Consider the following 21,109-nt stretch of genomic DNA (forward strand, 5'->3'; position numbering starts at 1 on the left):
GTCCGCTGCTGGCCACAGATACCGCCCCAAACCATCACAGATCCATCACCAAACGGTTCAGTCTCCTGAACAGAGCACGCAGCTGTTCTCTCTCCTGCACGTCGGTATATCCGAGTCCTGCCATCAGCTCTGAATAACTGGAACTGTGATATATCAGAAAAGAGATACACGTTGTCAGTTCCGATGTTGCCAACGTTGAAACTGACGTGCCCAACGTAAACGTCGAAGTCGATGCTGCCTCGTCAATGTCATCCCTCTGAATGGTCGTAGGCTCTGATACCATGCTGTCGTAGTCGACGACGTACAGTGTGACGACTGATGACATGTCCAAAGTCAGTCGCAGCAGATGACGTCATAGTGAGGAATCTGTTACGTAAAGTTGTAAGATGCGGAGATGGCGGTTCTCGTTGGCTGTTGTGACGCGGGGTCTTTTCACTTCATGGTCTGTCTGCAGTCCTGCCAGTCACCCTGTAACGCTGTCGTCACCTGTGATCGTCAATTTTGTTTAATCCCCCACTACCATAGTGCTTGAAATATATGCGGGGTCCTACTAAAAATAGCATTACAATTTTTGTGCGGAATTGGGATAGTCATAGATGCTACACGTTGTATCTGAAATGAGCAGCTTAACCCCCAATTGCTTTTTTTTTCATTCACGTTAAGGGTGAAGTGTGGCAGTATTTATATTCGTGGTGTATATGTCGATTGATACGATGTATGTTGCATGTTTAGCCACACATGTTACTATTGTCGTCTACGAGATTTGATTTGGTGGTATACACCCCTGGCACAATCAATATTTACCTGCGGCCACGAGGATTTTAGCTGCACCCAAATAGGCATGTATGCAAGCGAGATGCAAGGGACTTGCTTCTTTGTTCTTGTCCTTGACATTCACATCTGCTCCCTGTAATGCAAGGCAACGTAAAGTCATCATCAAGGTGAAAAGGGAACATATACTACTAGTGAAAAAACACTCAGTAACATCACTCTTCCTTTGATGATAGGACAACAGAATGGTCTGAATCACACATACCGGCCTCGGTGGTATGGTAGTAAAGTCATTGGAGTTAAGACTGGTAGGTAATAAGTGAGCTACCCGGTATTGGCTCCCAACCAGAGCGAGTTTTACCTGCTCAATGGGGACGTGTAAGACCGCCATACTGACTTTTCTTTCACTAACCACAAACAACTAACGATTAAACCCACTCATGGATCACTGTTATAACAGTGATACTATCAGGTGAGCGGAACGCGAGCATATCCTGCCCCGCCTGTGGCACTCGTCATGAGTACTGCCACCAGTTATTAAATCTGTCACTTCATCGAAAACGATGAAAAAACAACACGTGTGTAAGTGTTTCACCAACGAGATGAAAGGCCATGGATAGATCCAAAATATGGAATAGCATCAGCATTATCTTAGTCAGTGGTGAATCGTATTTAGTAAATATAGCCTCTAAATGTCTACCATGGACTTCAAAAACCTAATTGAACAACTACCGTTCTAGAATTATATGGCGTTGTTTGAAATCCATATTTAATTAGCATGCCCTAATGTAGCTTAGAAGTTGTGTTATGTAGACACCAAGGTATATTGCTCGACATAAAGAAACTATTGGAAAAATGAAGTCATTCCTTTTGTCATACAGCTTAAAATCATCAAAATAGCAGAAAGTAAAGTTAAACGTTTTAGCCTTTGTTTTAATTTAACCAGATTAGTAAGAAATTCTGATTCATATGCATAGAGAAACAAATAATTTCGATTGTTGCTTTTGTTTTTATATTTTAATGAATAGATCTTTTCAGCTCTAATTCTACAGGTAAATAGCCTAAAATTATTTCTGTAATTACAAAAACTACTTTATTAATTAACGATTGCTAATGTCAATTGCATCTCTTGCGTCTAATTTTCCTAATCCATTCGTGTACCTGTTTTATAAGTATCTGTGCTGTTTCTGTGTGATCGTTTATCGCTGCAATATGGAGAGGAGTGGGTCCGTCTTCCATTCGGACATTAACGAGACTCTTGTTTCTCTGTAAGATTTTCTCAACCAGTGTACTGCTGTAAGTAATTCAGTTATACAAAGGTCATTTAAGCAGTAATAAAATAATAACAACAGAAGTAAGGAAGGAAATGTTATATTTAACGACGCACTCAACACATTTTATTGACGGTTATATGGCGTCGGACGTATGGTTAAGGACTACACAGATATGATAGAGGAAACCCGCTGTCGCCACTTCATGGAATACTCTTTTTTGATTAGCAGCAAGGGATTTTATATATGTACCATCCCACAGACAGGATAGTACATACCACGGCCTTTGTTACACCAGTTGTAGAGAACTGGCTGTGACGAGAAAGAGCCCAATGGGCCACCTGACGCGAATCGATCCTAAATCGATCGCGTATCGGGCGGGCGCTGTACCACTGAGCTACGTCCCGCCTCCTAAAAATAAAAATAGAAGAAAAAAATGTCATATCGATACTAAAAAAATGATGCTGTATCTGTGAAAATGCTTTGACAACCTTCTGATCTGTAATGGAACTGGGAAAAAAACATCATTGGTTTTAACACTTGGTCTTTGCAAAACTGGTTACGTAAAGCTTTACAGTAAAAAGAACCCCAAACAACTTTACACCATTAACCAGTGTTAATGATAATGGATTATTACCTAGATTTGCCATGAAACGCAGCCCAATGGAGAGGGTTAAATCCTTTTTCATTTTCAATAGTTAAGTCGAGAATTGGCGAAGTCAGAATCATTTCTGCACAGCTGGTCTCATGTTGTGCTATTGCATCATGTAGTGCAGTGTCGCCAGAGTTGTCCTGAAGATTAAAAACACTTTGGAATAAAATAATGTTAGTTAAAATAAAACTCTGTTATTAAATAGCATCCTGCTTTTCTAACTGTTTCAGATTTGGACATGTAATAGATGTCTACATGTATGGCCCCTTCTGCGTTTCAGACCCAGGACAAGTAGCATGGTATCTATAACTTAAATGTTATATTATTAATTAATAGTGTAAGAATTGATTCGTTCAAAGATAATCCACAAAAAGGAAAACAAGGAGTGATACATGAAGATATATTTGCATATATTAAATTTTAAAATGCATTAAAAGGAACCATTTCCCATCTCCAAGAATTGGTTTTTCACTTCTGAAATCAGGTATTGTCTCTAAAACAGGTGCTAAAGTTCATGATTTTAAGCAATTGTCTTTTGATGTTAAGCCATGTGTGTGTTAGTGACTAGGTACGTTTGTCAACAATAATACAATAATAGTATTAACATACGTGTGCGTGTATATATATATATATATATATATATATATATATATATATATATATACAGAGAGAGAGAGAGAGAGAGAGAGAGAGAGAGAGAGAGAGAGAGAGAGAGAGAGAGAGAGAGAAGAGAGAGAGAGAGAGAGGGGGGGGGGGGGGTATTACCAGAGTGTTTTTCGGTATCGTCAATATCATATATTAGGAATATAAATTGTATTATACGAGCATATATCATATAAATATTAAGCTTAATACAACGTGTTTTTGTAAACTGTACACACAACTTTAATTCCAGTCCGCCATTACTAGATATTCCAATGACGTAAGAATATGTGACGCAGTGTCTTTTTCAACTTTTGGATATGCTTACATACAAATGAACTAGTGCTTAACGTTTTTTTGTTTTCTGATCGCTGGACAACTTTCAGTGTAAGATTCCTATTGAAATGTTTGAAATGATAACTATGAATGCATACGTCAATTATGGAGTGTCACGCGTGTGTGTGTGTGTGTGTGTGTGTGTGTGTGTGTGTGTGTGTATGTGTGTGTGTGTGTGTGTGTATATATACAGTCGAACCTGTATATAACGGTCACTCAAGGGACCAGACAAAAGCGGCCGTTATGGACAGGTGGCTGTATATATATATATATATATATATATATATATATATATATATATATATATACAAACTGACGATCAAAAGAAAGTATACCAATTATTTTTTCAAAGTATTAAAAACAACACAAAACACAAGTTGATGCAAATGTTATATTTTGAAAGTATAATAATTTGGCGATAAATAAACACGAGTATACTCAATAAAACCCATAAAATGATAATATCACAGTTCACAACAGCGCTAGGGGTGAAATGTGCGATTTCATAAAGGACCACTCATAACGAAGGTTAATAAATTTGACCACAAAGAACATGTTTCAATAGCGTGTATGTCCACCATGTGCAAGTATGCAAGCATGGACCCGACGTCGGACACATTTCCGACAAGGACAATAAGGTCTGTCCGCTGCTGGCCACAGATACCGCCCCAAACCATCACAGATCCATCACCAAACGGTTCAGTCTCCTGAACAGAGCACGCAGCTGTTCTCTCTCCTGCACGTCGGTATATCCGAGTCCTGCCATCAGCTCTGAATAACTGGAACCTGATATAATCAGAAAAGAGTACACGTTGTCAGTTCCGATGTTGCCAACGTTGAAACTGACGTGCCCAACGTAAACGTCGAAGTCGATGCTGCCTCGTCAATGTCATCCCTCTGAATGGTCGATAGGCTCTGATACCATGCTGTCGTAGTCGACGACGTACAGTGTGACGACTGATGACATGTCCAAAGTCAGTCGCAGCAGATGACGTCATAGTGAGGAATCTGTTACGTAAGTGTAAGATGCGGAGATGGCGGTTCTCGTTGGCTGTTGTGACGCGGGGTCTTCCACTTCATGGTCTGTCTGCAGTCCTGCCAGTCACCCTGTAACGCTGTATCAACCTGGTGATCGTCAATTTTGTGCAATTCAGGATTCTTGCCACATGGGCATAACTCGCACCCAACTGCACCATACCAATAGCTCTCTCTCTTTCTTCAGCAGTTAGCCTTGCCATGTTCTCTGGTGTTTTATTGTTGACTGAGGCATGTTCTAAGCAATGGCACCCTTTTTTACACCCTTATGTGCACGAGTATCATGTTTCTCGTGCAGTATAAATTTGATGAATAAACTCATTTTGCACGTGCGGCATCGCCCAAATGCAGAAATGTGCGACTATTCGTCATTGATTGCATTATAATGAACAATACTGGAACCTATCTAACCTTCCATGAACGTGTATTGTGTTTATTTATCATAAAAATAATTGGTATACTTTCTTTTGATCGTCAGTTTATATATATATATATATATATATATATATATATATATATATATATATATATATATATATATATATATACATACATATATATATATATATATATATACACACATACATACATACATACATATATATATATATATATATATATATATATATATATATATATATATACTAGTATATGGAATAGCTGGTTACTGTCTTAAGATATTGGATTTATCCTGTGAAGGTTAGAATGCCGAATACAGAGAGGCTCTGCTGAGCTGCATTCGCCATTCGTCCTGAGCAGAATAAAGCCGATATCTTAAGTCAGTATCCAGTTATTTCTTTTATCCTGCAATCCTACAGGAATATTCCGAAAATCATTATTTATTCCAGTTTTGTGTACGCAAATCGGGTACTGTCAACCTAGCAAGACCTTTGCTGTATGACATCATACAAGATACATGACGTTTTTATTTGTAAGACGCTAGCTATATTCTGTCACATTAAAAAAGCGTTTCTATACTCTAATTCATAAATAGATATACAACTTTTGTATTGTTATTGCGGAAGTAAAAGTTATTTGTATTTACTGTACTTAAACAAATGATTTAAAGAGTCTGAAATACTCGAGTCGAGTCGGGCTTATGTCACTTGACCTATATTTTTGGTCAGTGACCAAAAATATAGAGATTTATCTAGTCATCATATCTTGCCAATGTATACAGTGATTGCTGGATAAATATATATATTGCTATGTGTAATTGATTTTGATAACTATTTATATATGTAACTTATGTAAAATGGATTTCTGAAATTGCAATCGTGTTCGTACCATAACATTGACGTCACAGCCTCGCATGATCAGATCACGAACGATAGATGCTTCTCCGGCACCCACAGCGCAGTGTATTGCAGTCTGACCACTGTCGTTGCAGATATCTAAATCAGTACCAGCTTCAATTAGGAAGCGAGCAACATCTATGTGCTTGCTGAAATATATAATTTTATATAGGAATAATTGTATTGCAGCATTTATAGAAGAATAATACGTGCATCTGAACATATTTATTTTGAAGTGACAACCCAATATTCTGCATTTCCTTTTGAAACAATTGGTTACTGACAGCCATATTGTAAAATTATAAAAACACAAGAAATAAGCAGCCATATATATATATATATATATATATATAGGACATGGTCTTACCCGCTGACAATGAGGTTAAAACATACTCTTGTATTATATGAACATTCCCATATAGAATTAGTATTACACATACGGGTATAAATATTATTTTTTGAAACCAGAATCTTGCAATTAGGTGTTTCAAAACGTATCGAACAAGCGAGTTGGATACATTTTTAAACAACGAGTTATAACATAAATGGTGTAACGTCTTTTCCAAAAGAAACCTATTTACGTTGCTGGCGAATTTAGGTAACATATACGTGACAGAGATATCAATTCCGATTGCTCTTATTTCAATAGATGGTATGGCTATGTCAACCGGGTCACCATCCAGGAGGTGCTAATCATATGTCTTTAAATCAATATCAAACATATGAGTGTTATTGGTGTGTGTTATCATAAGAAACATTTGGTGTTCACAGCAATTGGTGTGTTTGAAAAAAAGAATTACCTAACCTTTCTGTTTTAAAAATGACTGCTGGGCCAATCTTACGTTTCAGGATCACTTTGTTTATTAAATAATTGCACGACCATCTTCTTTTAAGAATTATTTCAGGGCACTAGTTACCTATTGCGTATTATTATCAGACACGAGTTACCTGTCTAGCGCGTTTAGGAGAGGCGTACTTCCCAATGCGTCTTTAGCATTCTTGTCAAACTCCTTTTCCATGAGAAACTTAACAATCTCCAGCTTCCCTTCATTAGCAGCTATGTGCAGACATGTGATGCCATTCTCTATTGGACCATTTGCCTAAAAAAAAACATGCAAATATAGTTCAACCGGCAACAATACTAATGCCAGCATAAACAATTAATATTATAGTTCATGCATTATATAGTTTGTCCAGTGGAAAAACATAATTTGGCGTAGCCTCAACTCCTCCGCCACCGTTTTCTCCATTACTTCATGTTTTCACATGTATTATAACTTCTCCGTTTATATCGTTAAACAGCAACCCATCTACCATGCTACTTGTTGACAGTTAAAAAGTAAGGTTTGCTTTGTTTAAGTCAACATTAAGTAAACATTTTAAATAGCTAAAAAAAAGAAGTAGTGGAGCATTAGTTGGAATATACAGTAAATAACCAAAAGAGATCAACGACAGGACACGATGGTGAAAATATGCTTTTCCTGTTGACTAGGTTGAAAATGTCATTTCGTACCCTAGTAGTGGATGACACGGTATATCAGTAACGTTCCACAGGTAGTGAATAGTATATCGTTTACTTACTAGTTTCGGAAATTTCTCAAAAACCTTCTTAACTTTCTCCACATCTGAATCTTTAATTGCCTCTAAGAATTCCTTTGCCCCCTCGCCTTTCAAGGACGCTGTGTGTATTTTTATCTCTGTTTGAAGAAGACCATCTGGTAAACCTATCCCTGCCGCCAATTGCTGTCTCATATCTGATACACAATGATGTAAAGTAATTTAATCCATTATTAGAAGGTACACATTTTTGTTTATGGTAGAAAGTTAAAGTTTGTTTTGTTTAACGACACCACTAGATCATATTGATTTATTTATCATCAGCTATTGGACGTTAAACATATTGGTAATGTTTGACTTATAACTTTTGTGAGGAAACCAGCCATATTTATATATTAGTCGCAAGGGATCTTGTATATCCATAAACAGGATAGCACATATCACGGCCTTTGATATACTAGACGTTGTGCACTGGCTGGAACGAGAGTGATCAATGGGCCTACCGACGGGGATCGATCCTAGACCGACCGTGCATCAGGTGGACGCTTTACCGCTGAGCTACCCCCCCCCCCCCCCCCCCCACACACACACACACACACACTCCCGATGATCAATAAATCAAGGTGGTGTTGTTAAACAAAACCAAATTTAACTTTTCCTCACTTATGGCAGCAAATAATGTCTTTCAAAATGAATGAATGAATGAATGAATGAATGTTTAACGACACCCCAGCACGAAAAATGCATCGGCTATTGGGTGTCAAACTATAGTAATGCAAACAAATAAGATGGTGATCAACATCAATATAAAAATTCAAGATTTAAATAAAAACAGTGTAAAGAACTGTACAAAAATACAAATATCACAGATAAATACTGACTTTTACTCAAAATTTCAATTTGTGCTGTATTGGCCATTCTCAAAGAGAATGTTACACCCCTGCACCACGGTGAGGTTACAGCACGCGCAGAGGTAATGTCTTTCATAAGACTTGGATGTCGATTTTATAAATTTTATGACAAATAGCCTCCATTTTTTTTCTGCCATTTTGTTTTTCATCATTTGACCATGATTTTCAACATAGATTTTTATAAATTAACGTATGCATATATATGCTAATGTGATATATAAAAAAAAAAAAGATCGTTGGGATACCAGTTAAATATATTTAATTACACAATTTTCCACCATTTCGTTTTTATGGGGTTTTTTTTGCCATTTTGAACCATAAAACTTAATTTCTCAGATGCACAACACATATTCTTTTCTTTGTGGGGGATTCATCATCTCTAAATTAGATTTAAAATCTATCTTTGACCGAATCGTAAAACCAAATGCTCGTATACGTCACATTTCGGTGAAATCAGACCTGATTTATGAGGCGGGTGTATTGTATTAAAAAATTGTAAATGTTTGTGTTAAAGAAGCATTTTTGTATTCTAAATATTACTAATTTTACTTATTTAACACCAGAAAGCAACATTCTGTGTGTGTCCATATGCCCTTTAATCAGAAAATGTAGAAGGATAATACTCATAACACAAATGTATATTTAAAACAAATATTCCAAAAATATCGCATTTAAAAAAAACAATCTCATCTTTTTTACCCCAAAAATCATATTTAGCACACAGTTTCGAGAGTGAATTTTTAATATGTCATATATGAATGCAAAAAAAAAAGTTCTGTTCTAATCTATTTTGATTTACGTAATTTGTGGATTAAATTGACTGGACTAACGTCCCACACAGTTTTTAGTAGTTACAACAATATATTCAATGTGGTATCTCAATAGAAAACGCACATCGGGTGACTCGAGACCACTGTACTTTACTCAATAATTTCAAAAGTTTTTAAATGAGGATAATAATATTGTACTGATATCATATGGGTATTACGCATTTGTGGTAAAAAAAAAAAGTACTAGTATACAGGTCGAATCCCTTTTAAATAGTAGCAGAATCAAAATCACCTTTCAAAAATTGTATTGCCAGAAAGTTGTTTTGTTAACCAGTACCAACGCTACACCAAGACACACACTTTGCTATACGTCACCACAAGAAAGTACAGCGCAGGTTTGTTTCGCATAGGGACGTCGGGTTTCTTCATGTAGCGTTGGTACTATAGTCCTGTTCAATTGTTTTGTTTTTTGCAAATGTCACATTTAATTCCTATTCAATCCTTGTTTTCTTTACATTTGCATGAAAAGAAACCCAAACCCTGACAGGTTTTTATATACAATTCATCATCTAAAATGCATGACTTATTTCCATTTTACTAAAATCTCTGTATGTTTTGAATGTATTTCTCCTATAAATAACTAAGGCTATTTGCATAACAAAAGATTAGGATACGAGGCTACGTGAAGACCATTATAGCTTGTTTCAATGAATCAAGGTTTTGAATGTTTTGGAATGTAAAATGAGTACCAGCTTTGTCTAACCTTTTCTTTAAAAATATACGTAAAAATACATGAAACCATTCCATGTACATGCAGTATATTGAATCAATTTTGCCAATACATTATTTATTTGAATTTTATTTTATAAATTATATATTTACATACCGTACCTAACACAACTGGAGTGTAGTAACAAACAAAAATCAGCTTACACAAGGTCGGGGTGTTACAGAGTCCACAGTGTTAGGTCTGGTAGGACCTCCCCTTTCCAGAATTGTTTCTTTTAATTGGAATCCCTTTTGGTCAAATCTATAGTATTTATGGTGGTGCTTGGGTGTACTTTAGTAGTAGTAGTAGTAGTAGTAGTAGTAGTAGTAGTAGTAGTAGTAGTAGTAGTAGTAGTACTAGTAGTAGTAGTAGTAGTAGTAGTAGTAGTTTATTATTATTTCATTTATGATTGTTATTATTTTGTCACCTGATATAACTATACAAACTTTTAAGGAAGTCGTCGGGTGACAGAAGGTCTTCCAATCCCAGTACATCTGTGTCTGACGGCAGCTCTGACTCGGAGGCCGGTAGACAGCAAACTGGGTTGAATGTCCACATGTTTAATCCAAACCTAACAAGTACATCTCCCGTGGGATGTATTATTAACACCTTGCCCACTTTACCGAGAGCCTGAAAGAATACACAATGGTACACTGCATTTGGATATAAATAATAACTAAACCGGGTTTTAATTAAGGATATACAGTATGTATATGTACTAAAAAAGGCCATATCTTACCTAAAATATCTACGGGAGAAATAAAACAAAAATAACCTGCCTATAATAACTGAATGTCACTTTTCCGGCTCGGTGGTGTCTTGGTTAAGCCACTTTACCGGCCTCGGTGACGTCGTGAATGAGCCTTCGGATATAAGGCCAGTAGGTACCGAGTTCACAACCCGTTACCGGCTCCTACCCAGAAGGAGATTTAACGACTCAATGGATAAGACCACTACACCCTCGTATCTCTCATTAACCAATAACTAAAATACTGTCCTCTACACACAGACCAGATAGCTGAGGTGTACGACCAGGACAGAGTAATTGAACCTTAATTGGATATATGCAGGACAATAAGTTGAACTGAATGAATGAATGAATGAATGAACAGCCACTTTTATACTAAAATGGCACATTTTCATAATTTTGTTGGGGAGGAGTAACTAGTATTTGTTCTCCCGATAGATACTGCCCTGTTAATGGCGTCCTTCTACTTTTGTGTTCAACATGTGATCCCTATTTAATATAAATATATTGAAAAACAATAAATAGTGTTACAATTATTGGTGTATATGCCATAATGGTAATGCATTAGATGAAGCACGAGATAGAGATCCATAGAATCAACCGATATTTTGCCCATTCCCCTGATCAAATATTATGGTTTTATCGCTCAGATTTATAAAGCGTATAACCTAACCCACCTTTTCCATTGTGTCATTCCATCCCCCGTGACCTTCCTGCAAGTCTTTGACCTTGGCCTTGTCATCAAGAATCCTCACAACGCTACCAGCCTTCGGTTTAGGAACCTGGAATTTACGATTCATCTTACTAGGGTTAACACAGTAACGATACATTGGTTGTTTTTAATGTTCACTACCTACAGAATAAAACAAGACTGCAACCACCTACACATATCCTTCAATTAAGAGTAGACCTTTTTCCACAAGGCGTAAGATATATAGAGAATACTGCATGGATGGTATCTAACCAGTGAAAGCAAGTTATATACACAGAAATGTAGAATTCTATTTGCTCCTGATACATGTGGGTATTACCCACTTGTGTTACAAATATACTCAAAAACCCGGTTTAGTATAAATGTAAACATTTTTTTTCAACTAAGACTTATGTATGGGCCTTGCGCTTGCAGTTAACTTATGCGTCATAGATATAGATAATAGTATACGAGTGGCCATAAGATACCATATCTCTTACAATGAGATGTTCCAAAACGTATCTAACAAGAGAAAGCCAGTTATAAAATGAATGTAGAATATCAGGTTACTACGTTTTGATATCGTGGTTATTTGGCGAGGTTTTAATAACGATGTAACAGGCGAGCTTCACCGTTATCGAACCGAGCCAAATAACCACGATATCAAAAAGTAGTAACCTGATTTTTCTTTATCGTGCAACCCCTTTCAAGTTATATTTTTGTAATATGTTTCAGTCAAAAGCGGTATAGAAACTATTAGTTTTATCGTGTAGGAACTACTACCGGAAGTCGGACAATAGCAGGTGCCCGAAGGCATCTTGGGAATGGCATAGCCAGCCTAAGCGTTATGTGTTTCCAAATTTTAAATAAAATGCTTTGATTATATTTCAAAGTCTGTTGTGTCACATTACAATTTTTGTACCTTTCTCTGTGAAAATAAACTCAAGTTTATGTGTGACCTGAAGAAGATCTACAGCACTGGCTGCTAGTGACTGTGACGTCAGACGCTGTTCCAATGTAAACATTCTTTGCAGGAAGCTACCTGTTAGTTTTTTTGTTTCAAAATGTTTAATTCAAAAAGCTGGCTAGTTCCGAATGGGAACGAATGATGGAGAGTTGAAAAATAAGAGGTAATTTGATGTTACAGGAAGTGTAAATGTTATATTTATTAATGCAGTTCAACAATAATTGCTGTAAATGGATGTTTGAAAATGAAAAAACGATCTTCCTGAAAATTTAGCAAAGATCCGTCATGCGCACAACTCATTTCCTAGTGACATGATAAAACTTCGAATTATCAGGTAGAAGTTATCATGTTATTTAATGGACATGAATATAGTATTCTAAAGGCCCTTGCAGTTAACTTACGCGTCACAGACCGACCAGCTTCACAGTATTATAAACGTTATTGAGCAATCATGTATATTTCATTGGACTGCATGGAATATGGATGTGGCGGGTAGGTCATCACCTACCAACCAGTTGTATGTCTTTAAATCGATGACACACATGTCTCTTATTGCTGTGTAATATCTTAAATAACTAATATCGCTGAAACAAAATACAATACAAACCTCAGGTATAATAACTGTGTTGCTTCCCACTCCCGGTTTGTGATAATCTTTGGACTATTGATCTTAACTACAAGCAAATGGTCATCCATCTTTATGGATATCCCATTTGGTTGCGTGCTTAACTTCATGCACTGTCAAATGCCATGTCAATCGATGTAGAAAGTTTGAATCTCATCAGTATACACTTCGTAATTTTACTTTACCTTTAATGAACAGACACGATAATTATTTCTAGATCTGGACCCCGTTCCACGAAGCGATCTTAGCCCTAAGATCACTTTAAGTGTATAACTACCTACCTTATGCACTTGAGGTGATCTTAGCGATAAGATCGCATCGCGAAACGGGGCCCTGATCATTTACAAGTATTGTAATAATTTAGGTGATCTCTTTTAAAATATTAATGTTGATGGAAATTGCAGGTAAAAGTGTACAGAAGAAAATGTTGAATCAAACCTTAGCTTTGTGTGACGAACCCTCACTGCCGCCTTTCTTGGATTCTTTGCCAGATTCCTCGTCCTTTCCAGAGTTGGCTCTGTCTTCTTGGAGGCTTCCACCTTCTGCCAGAGGCTTCAAGTGTATTGGAGCTACCGCATTAGCAGTGTCTGCATGTGTTAACAGGTCGTTTATCAAACATGATAGGGCAAAATTAATATGTAGTGTTCACAGCATTTGGTTTACAGCTAATTTACTTTGTGTTAAAACAGACAAGAAATAGAGTAAAGTTGTATGCTTCAAACAATCAGCGATAATATAAGGTACATTAATAATACATTATTTTTGTTCCTAATATATGATATCGGCGATAGCGAAATACACGAGGGTAATAATTCCTTTATCATATAATCACAAGCATAATACAACATGTTTTTGTAAACTGCATACGCAACTTTAATTGAAGTTAGCCATTACTCGATATTCAAACGACATAAAAATATGTCGAATAACGTCATTTTGGATATCGTTTCATAAAAATAAACTAGTGCTTAACGTTTTTGTTTTCTGAACGCGGGACAGTTTTGAGTGTAAAGTTGTTATTGAAATGTTTTGAATGGTGACTGTGATTGTATATGTCAATTATGGAGTGTCACCGTTGTACCTTTATTGACAATAATGACAATAATCATAGTGTAGTGAACTCGATTAATTTACATCTAATTTGCAAAGTTATAAAATTCTGACAGTATGTGATCTGAAAAATATCACATACTTTGATTACACTGGATATGCTAGCTATTATATATATATATATATATATATATATATATATATATATATATATATATATATATATATATATGTATATGTATATGTATACATGTATACATATGAGGTTGTTGGTTTATTTATTGTTCTTTACTTAGTTTTGTGTGTTGAAAAAGCTAATCAAGTATCTGACACAACTAGCAAACAATATATGCATAAACCTGGTATCTAATGTAAGGTTATTTGCAGTGTGAGAAAGAACTTTAAAAAAAACCCCACTATATTTCTGGTCATCATAAGAAATAATTGCAAATCATAAATTACAAAACATTACCTATTTATTTTGGTTAAAATAGGAAACTTTGATAATAATAAAAGTACTGATACGATCAGTTAATGAGACCACACAATTTATAAGATGATGGTATGATAAACGAAATTGGGAAAGACAACAGTAAATATTGCTGTACATTGTAGCTGTTACCTAAAAGTGGCAGATGTTCAGCGTAGATATCTGGTCCAAGAGCTTCACGGACACAATGGATGTCCACCTGACCTTTGTGACCCACACGACACATGGTTGTCTCCCCTGAATCCCACGCTATATTCACAACCGATCTGTGTGACGTAGAATCAAAGCTTTGTATAACAACTACAGTCCCTTCCTTGCCTGGACCACCTGAAAAAACAACATCATCATCATCAACCTCATTATCATCATCATCATCATCGTCATCATGGACATAATCAACATTAAACTGACCATCGTTATCACCCTGATCCCAGTGAGTGCCACGAGTAACTACGGCGCCAGGAAACAGTCCTCTAGTTCGAATCTTCTTCGAGGTATCCCGTGCAGGCACGCGCTCTCTGAAACAATGAAAGTAAACGATTTGTTTAACGACACAGCATATTGCTGAATTGTCCAGTGAGAGGACTATATGCTACAGTCACAAAGGTTTCTCTTGGTCTGTATGTCACTATCTCTGTATGTCTGTCTGTTTGTCACTATCTCTGTATGTCTGTATGTCACCATCTGTGTCTGTCACTATCTCTGTATGTCTGTATGTCACTATTTGTTTAACGACATATTGTTGAACTGTCCAGTCAGAGGGTTACATGCTACAGTCACAACGGTTTCTCTTGGTTTGCTGTCTCTCCAATCTCTGTCACTGTCTTTCTTTCTCTGTCCGTATGTCACTATCTCTGTCTGTATGTCACTATCTCTGTCTATGTCTGTATGTCACTATCTCTGTCTGTCTGTCTGTCTGTATGTCACCATCTCTGTCTGTCTATCTTTGCCTGTCTGTCACTATCTCTGTATTTCTGTCTGTCTGTCTCACTGTCTGTCTGTCTGTCTGTCTCTCTCTCTCTCTCTCTCTCTCTCTCTCTCTCTCTCTCTCTCTCTCTCTCTCTCTCTCTCTCTCTCTCTCTCTCTCTCTCTCTCTCTCTCTGGCTTGTAACAAAATAAAGAAAGTCTGTGATACAATCATACTATTTTGTTATATATTAATACATTGAACTAGATCGATCACTAAATTGTACTAATTCTTGGTTATAGTGCACCACGACTAGTAAATCAAAGGCCGTGTTATGTGCTGTCCTGTCTGTGGGATGCTGCATATAAAAAATGTCTTGCCACTAATGGAAAAATTAAGCGGGTTTCCTCTCTAAGACTATATGTCAAAATTAATAAATGTTTGACATTCAGTAGCCTATGAATAATAACTCAATGCGCTCTAGTGGTGTCGTTAAACAAAAGAAACAAACTTTAAAATGCACTAAAGCTTATTGTCAGGACTTCCTTCTTTCACATTTTAACAGAGTTAAGAAAACCAGTGGAATCCAAGAGATTGGTGTCTGATTAACAACCAACATCCAACACGAAATGACGAGTGTATCGGTATAGGCAGGGTGGGTCGTAATACGCATTACGAGTATTTACCCTTGCTGGTTCTAGGGAAAATAGTGCCAACGTGTATGTTCTCTGTGCTGTTTATTTATATTAGAGGTAATTTACCCTGTAGATGTGGGCTTGTCATGACGCACAAAGTTGTGAGAGAGGTCATGCTTTCCCGTGACGTAGCACAAAGAACACAAATGAAAGCTGGTACATTGGCCACACGACCATTGTATTCCAATCACCCCGATCTCTCCACAGCCGCCACAAGTGACAGTCTGATGGCAAACTCCTAGAAAAAGAAAGGAATTTAACTTACCAGTTAAACTATAGTATCAAAGGGAGGTTTTCCTTCTTCAAGAAGAACAACAACAATAACAACTTAAGTAAGTGTTACAAAAGTAATTCATTCATTCATTTCAACTTATTTTCGTGCGTACATGTATATCCACTTACGGTTCAAGCACGCTGTTCTAGGCACACACCTCAGCTATCTGGGCTTTCTGTCCAGGACAGTGGGTTAGTTGTTAGTGGTTAGTGATTAGTGAGAGAGAAGAGGGTGTAGTGGCCTTACTCCTACCGATTGAGTAGTTAAAACTCCCTCTGGGTGGGAGCCGGTACCGTTCTGAGAACTCTGTACTTAACAGCCTTATGTCCGATGGCTTAACCACGACACCACGGAGGCCGCTACAAAAGTAATGTTAAAATTTAATTTATTATGTTTTCTTCCTCTTCAACGACAACATATTTGTATGTTGTATCAAACATCAAAGCAGTTGAGGACCATATCAATATTTTGCATTATTAATGTTATAAGATTCATAGTTGAGATATCAGTTTTAATGGCACATTTTCTCACCTACAGGAGCATTATCTACAAGCCTCAGTTCGTATTTGCCGTCCTTCCCAATGCTCGACACAGTTTGTTTCCCATTGTCCCAGATCACTTCAGCTGTTTCATCTTTCCCGTATGACACCACCGTTCCAAGATGACCTTCACCCCCATCGACGTCACCCGACAGCCAATCACGTCCTCGAATAACTCGTAGACCCGTCGCCATCCTAGGTTATAACTGGAAAATGAAAGACAAACCAAGGTACGTGTTTTTAATATTCTAAATGCTGTACTGTTATATAAGTGTTTCGAGTCTAGACTCCAGATTGTTAGCGCCTGAGACTAACGCCATGACAACACCATACAAATTTGCATGCGTGTTACGTCATTAGATGTTTGGGTCTAGAATCTAAAATCTTATAACACGTTCCTGGTTGTCTAGCGTTCATGTGTTCGACATTAATCGCCAAATAATACTAATGTACACGTTAAATGTTTCATGAATGGAACATTGCAAGAAACCGACTATTTATAGATAGGGAGCATGCACTGCGTTGGAAGGAAGCAAAGACTTGCTTTATTTAACGACGCACTCAACACATTTTATTTACGGTTATATAGCGTCAGACATATGGTTAAGAACTACACAGATATTGAGAGATGAAACCCGCTGTCGCCCCTTCATAGGCTACTCTTTTCGATTAGCAGCAAGGGATCTTTTATATGCACCAGCCCACAGACAATATAGCATATACCATGACTGGTATATAAAAGGTCGTAGTATGTGATATCCTGTGTGTGAGATGGTGCATATAGAATATATCATGCTACTAACAAAAACAATGTGGATGGTTTCCTCTCTAAGACTATATGTCAGAATTACCAAATGTTTGACATCCAGTAACCAATTATTCAATATGTTCTAGTGGTATCGTTAGAAGACATGCCATTGGTATATGTCATTAAATGGGTAATCAACCATCATTACGTCATTGTTTACAGAGATATGGATGTCTAGATAGGAGACCAACCGGAGGTAACTATTCATTGTATCTCCGTCTGTCTGTCTGTCTGTCTGTCTGTCACACATATAGTTTTCTGGACTATAATGTTATCGCAATGTCTCTAGAGGTCAAAGGTCCGGCTGGATCAAAGTTTGAGGTGAACCTAACTTTTGATAGAGAAGTTGACACCAGAAGTCCTGTGATTGGTGATAAATGCGAGTGTGTTGGTTGTAAACACATTAGTTTCATCTAGGCAAAAACATTATGCAATTTTATTTCGTCTAGTACCACTGTGTTAAGTACCCTTGTGTTCGAAACATGTATGGGGTATCTGCGGAACTAGGGTATTCACAGACGCTACCCGTTATCTCTGAAATGAACAGCTTGACCCCTCCACACCCCAACTTTTTCTGATTCATTTTAAGGGTGAGGGGTGGTAGTATTTATATCCGTGGCGTTTATGTCGATTGATACGCTGCAGGTAGGAGTTGTAGCCATATACTTTACTATTGTCGTCTATGAGATTTGATTTGGTAGTATACTGACCTGAAATAGGCGCATGTGCAGGAAATTATGCAGAGCGGGGGTGTAGTCTGTGGTAAACGAAAATGTTTGGGGGGTTGGGTCATGCTCGACGTGGTGTGTGGTTTCTAACTCTGTGTAACTTTGTATTTTTTAAAGACGTTTTGTTCACTAAAATTAATTTACTATTTTAACTTTTATTTTGATGTTTTCAATTTGTTTAAACAAATTAAAAAGCTGACTGTTTGCATTTAAAAAGTTCTACCAGTCATATTTTTAAAATGCTAGCCATCAAATGCATATCTGAAGAAGATACGTCAGAAATCAAAGGAGGGAGATCCTTCCCATACAGATGGCGGCCATAGAGTGTCAGCTACGAATCAATAGCAAACTATGCGAAACATAAAAATATAATGCATATTGTTAGCACTGTGATAATATTTTGATTAAATTTGATACATTCTATCAATATGTGGCTGCATATTTTTAAGTATTTTATTGTGAATATAAGACACTGACACAAAATTAGGCCTACAAGTCATCCTTAATAAGAACGCAGATAACTCAGAATTATCAGTTTAAAATGTCAGTATTGCGGATTATTGAGACTTGATAATTTTGTAATTTTAATATAAGACACATGCGCAATTAGGGACGGGTATATCGTACTAATTATTTGTGAACCATTCTTTACGTGTGACAATACGAGTTATTTCAGCTATTACTAAATTGTTTATAAAGCCTTAATAATTTAAAGAAGAATGCATAAATCGTAATCGATTTATATATTAATTTTAAATTTCAACCTAAATCCGGTGTTTAAAGGTATTTAAATGAGTAAATATTCAACCACCTTGTCATATTGTAATATCACAAACTATTAATATGAGAATATGACCAAGAATGGGGATTCCCCTAATTCCGTGCGATGAATTCCTGAAGAAAGAGTTCGATTATTATTTCATGGTATTTTATATTAATAAAAGTTAGTTTGTTTTGTTTAACGATACCACTAGAGCACATTGATTTATTGGATGTCAAACATTTGGTAACTTTGAAACCGCTACATTATCCCATTATATGCACCATCCCACAGACAGGATAGCACATACCACGGCCTGTGATATGTCAGTCGTGGTGCACTGCCTAGAACAAGAAATATCCCAAATAGGCCCACCAACGGATATCGATCCCAAACCGACCTCGCATAAAGCGAGCACTTTAGGCCAACCACTGGTCTACGTCCCGCCCTTATATTAATGAAATTATTACTCCCTTGGAATTATGAAAATTTAACTGGATCATTTTTGACGTTCACAAATAAAGCGTATAATACAACTATAGCAACCCCCCTCCTATATCGTTTCTAATAACCTGAAACTAAAATATTGCGACATAAATAAGGAAATTCACATTTTCAATTAACGTAATGTGAGTACTGAACTGAACTTTATATTACATACAGAAATCAATATAATTATGACAACGTTTTCATTTATGATCTTTTATAGGCTAATAGAAACGCAACTGAAGTCCGCCATGGCTGCCGGATGTGTCGTTACATGCAGATGCATGTAGACTCGCGTATTTCTAGTCTTAACAATGAATAAACACATAATACATGTACGTTATAAACAACAGTTTTACCTTCTTATTAGACGTAGAGTACTCCAGATGCATTGATATTTACGATGAGTTACCAATATAAATAGATTTGTTTCACCCGCAACATTTATATACTAGCCTAAATATTTCAAGAAAAATCGATACTTGGAAACTTGGAAAAACCCAACAAAAATAGCCCATATGCTGGGTAAATAAGCCTACTGAACCGAATCGCTCTCGCGTGATTACAATCTAGTAGGTTCTAATAGACCAAGTCAATTCCTATTGCCGATAATGTTAACGTTTACTAATAAAACTGATATAAGCAGCGTTTCAACACACCCAGGAAGTACAACAACAGAAAGTGTGGCACCTCATATCTAATCTACCTGCAAGAAAATGGGGGGTCACGTATCATTTAAGAGATTTAATTAATGTTTTTAATAGCAACCGTCATTTTTGCTGAACATTGCACTTCCATTTTTTGGGTTACCCCGCATTAGTTTCAACCTCTGGTATATACTGCATAACAACTGTATAACAAATAAAAGTGTATTTATTTATTGTCAGTGGATAATAGTATTTGCACAAATAATCAAAGTCACATATTACTACCAATCACACCCACAGCTGCTTTTACTTCGTAAATATTTGAACTTTGACACGGAACTCTCTTCTTTGGTACTATGCAACCAGTAGGTCATCTCTGTGTGTCTAGGGCCGGGACGTAGCCCAGTGGTACAGCGCTCGCTCGATGCGCGGTCGGTCTGGGATCGATCCCCGTCGGTCGGCCCATTGGGCTATTTCTCGTTCCAGCCAGTGCACCACAACTGGTATATCAAAGGCCGTGGTATGTACTAGCCTGTCTGTAGGATGGTACATATAAAATAACCCTTGCTGCTAATCAAAAAGAGTAGCCCACGAAGTGGCGACAGCGGGTTTCTTTCTCAACATCTGTGTGGTCCTTAACCATATGTCTGACGCCATATAACCGTAAATAAAATGTGATGAGTGC

The 21,109-nt window shown here is 36.9% G+C and overlaps 1 protein-coding gene across 1 annotated transcript; it reads right to left on the minus strand.

Annotated features, from left to right (window-relative positions):
* Positions 1-793: 793 nt before the first annotated feature.
* On the minus strand, positions 794-20,252 carry LOC121383718 (E3 ubiquitin-protein ligase MIB2-like). Its single transcript, XM_041513814.1, has 14 exons — positions 20,137-20,252; positions 16,988-17,201; positions 16,249-16,420; positions 14,992-15,098; positions 14,713-14,907; positions 13,479-13,627; positions 11,435-11,539; positions 10,456-10,639; positions 7,584-7,756; positions 6,951-7,102; positions 5,995-6,151; positions 2,680-2,834; positions 1,933-2,065; positions 794-907 (listed from the first exon to the last, which is right to left on the minus strand). Exons 2-14 carry the CDS (start codon positions 17,187-17,189, stop codon positions 794-796), a joined length of 1,998 nt encoding a protein of 665 aa, XP_041369748.1. The 5' UTR covers positions 17,190-17,201; positions 20,137-20,252.
* Positions 20,253-21,109: the final 857 nt, after the last annotated feature.

This window comes from Gigantopelta aegis, chromosome 10 (genome assembly GCF_016097555.1).
Source record: "Gigantopelta aegis isolate Gae_Host chromosome 10, Gae_host_genome, whole genome shotgun sequence".
In the NCBI taxonomy this organism is placed as follows: Eukaryota; Metazoa; Mollusca; class Gastropoda; order Neomphalida; family Peltospiridae; genus Gigantopelta; species Gigantopelta aegis.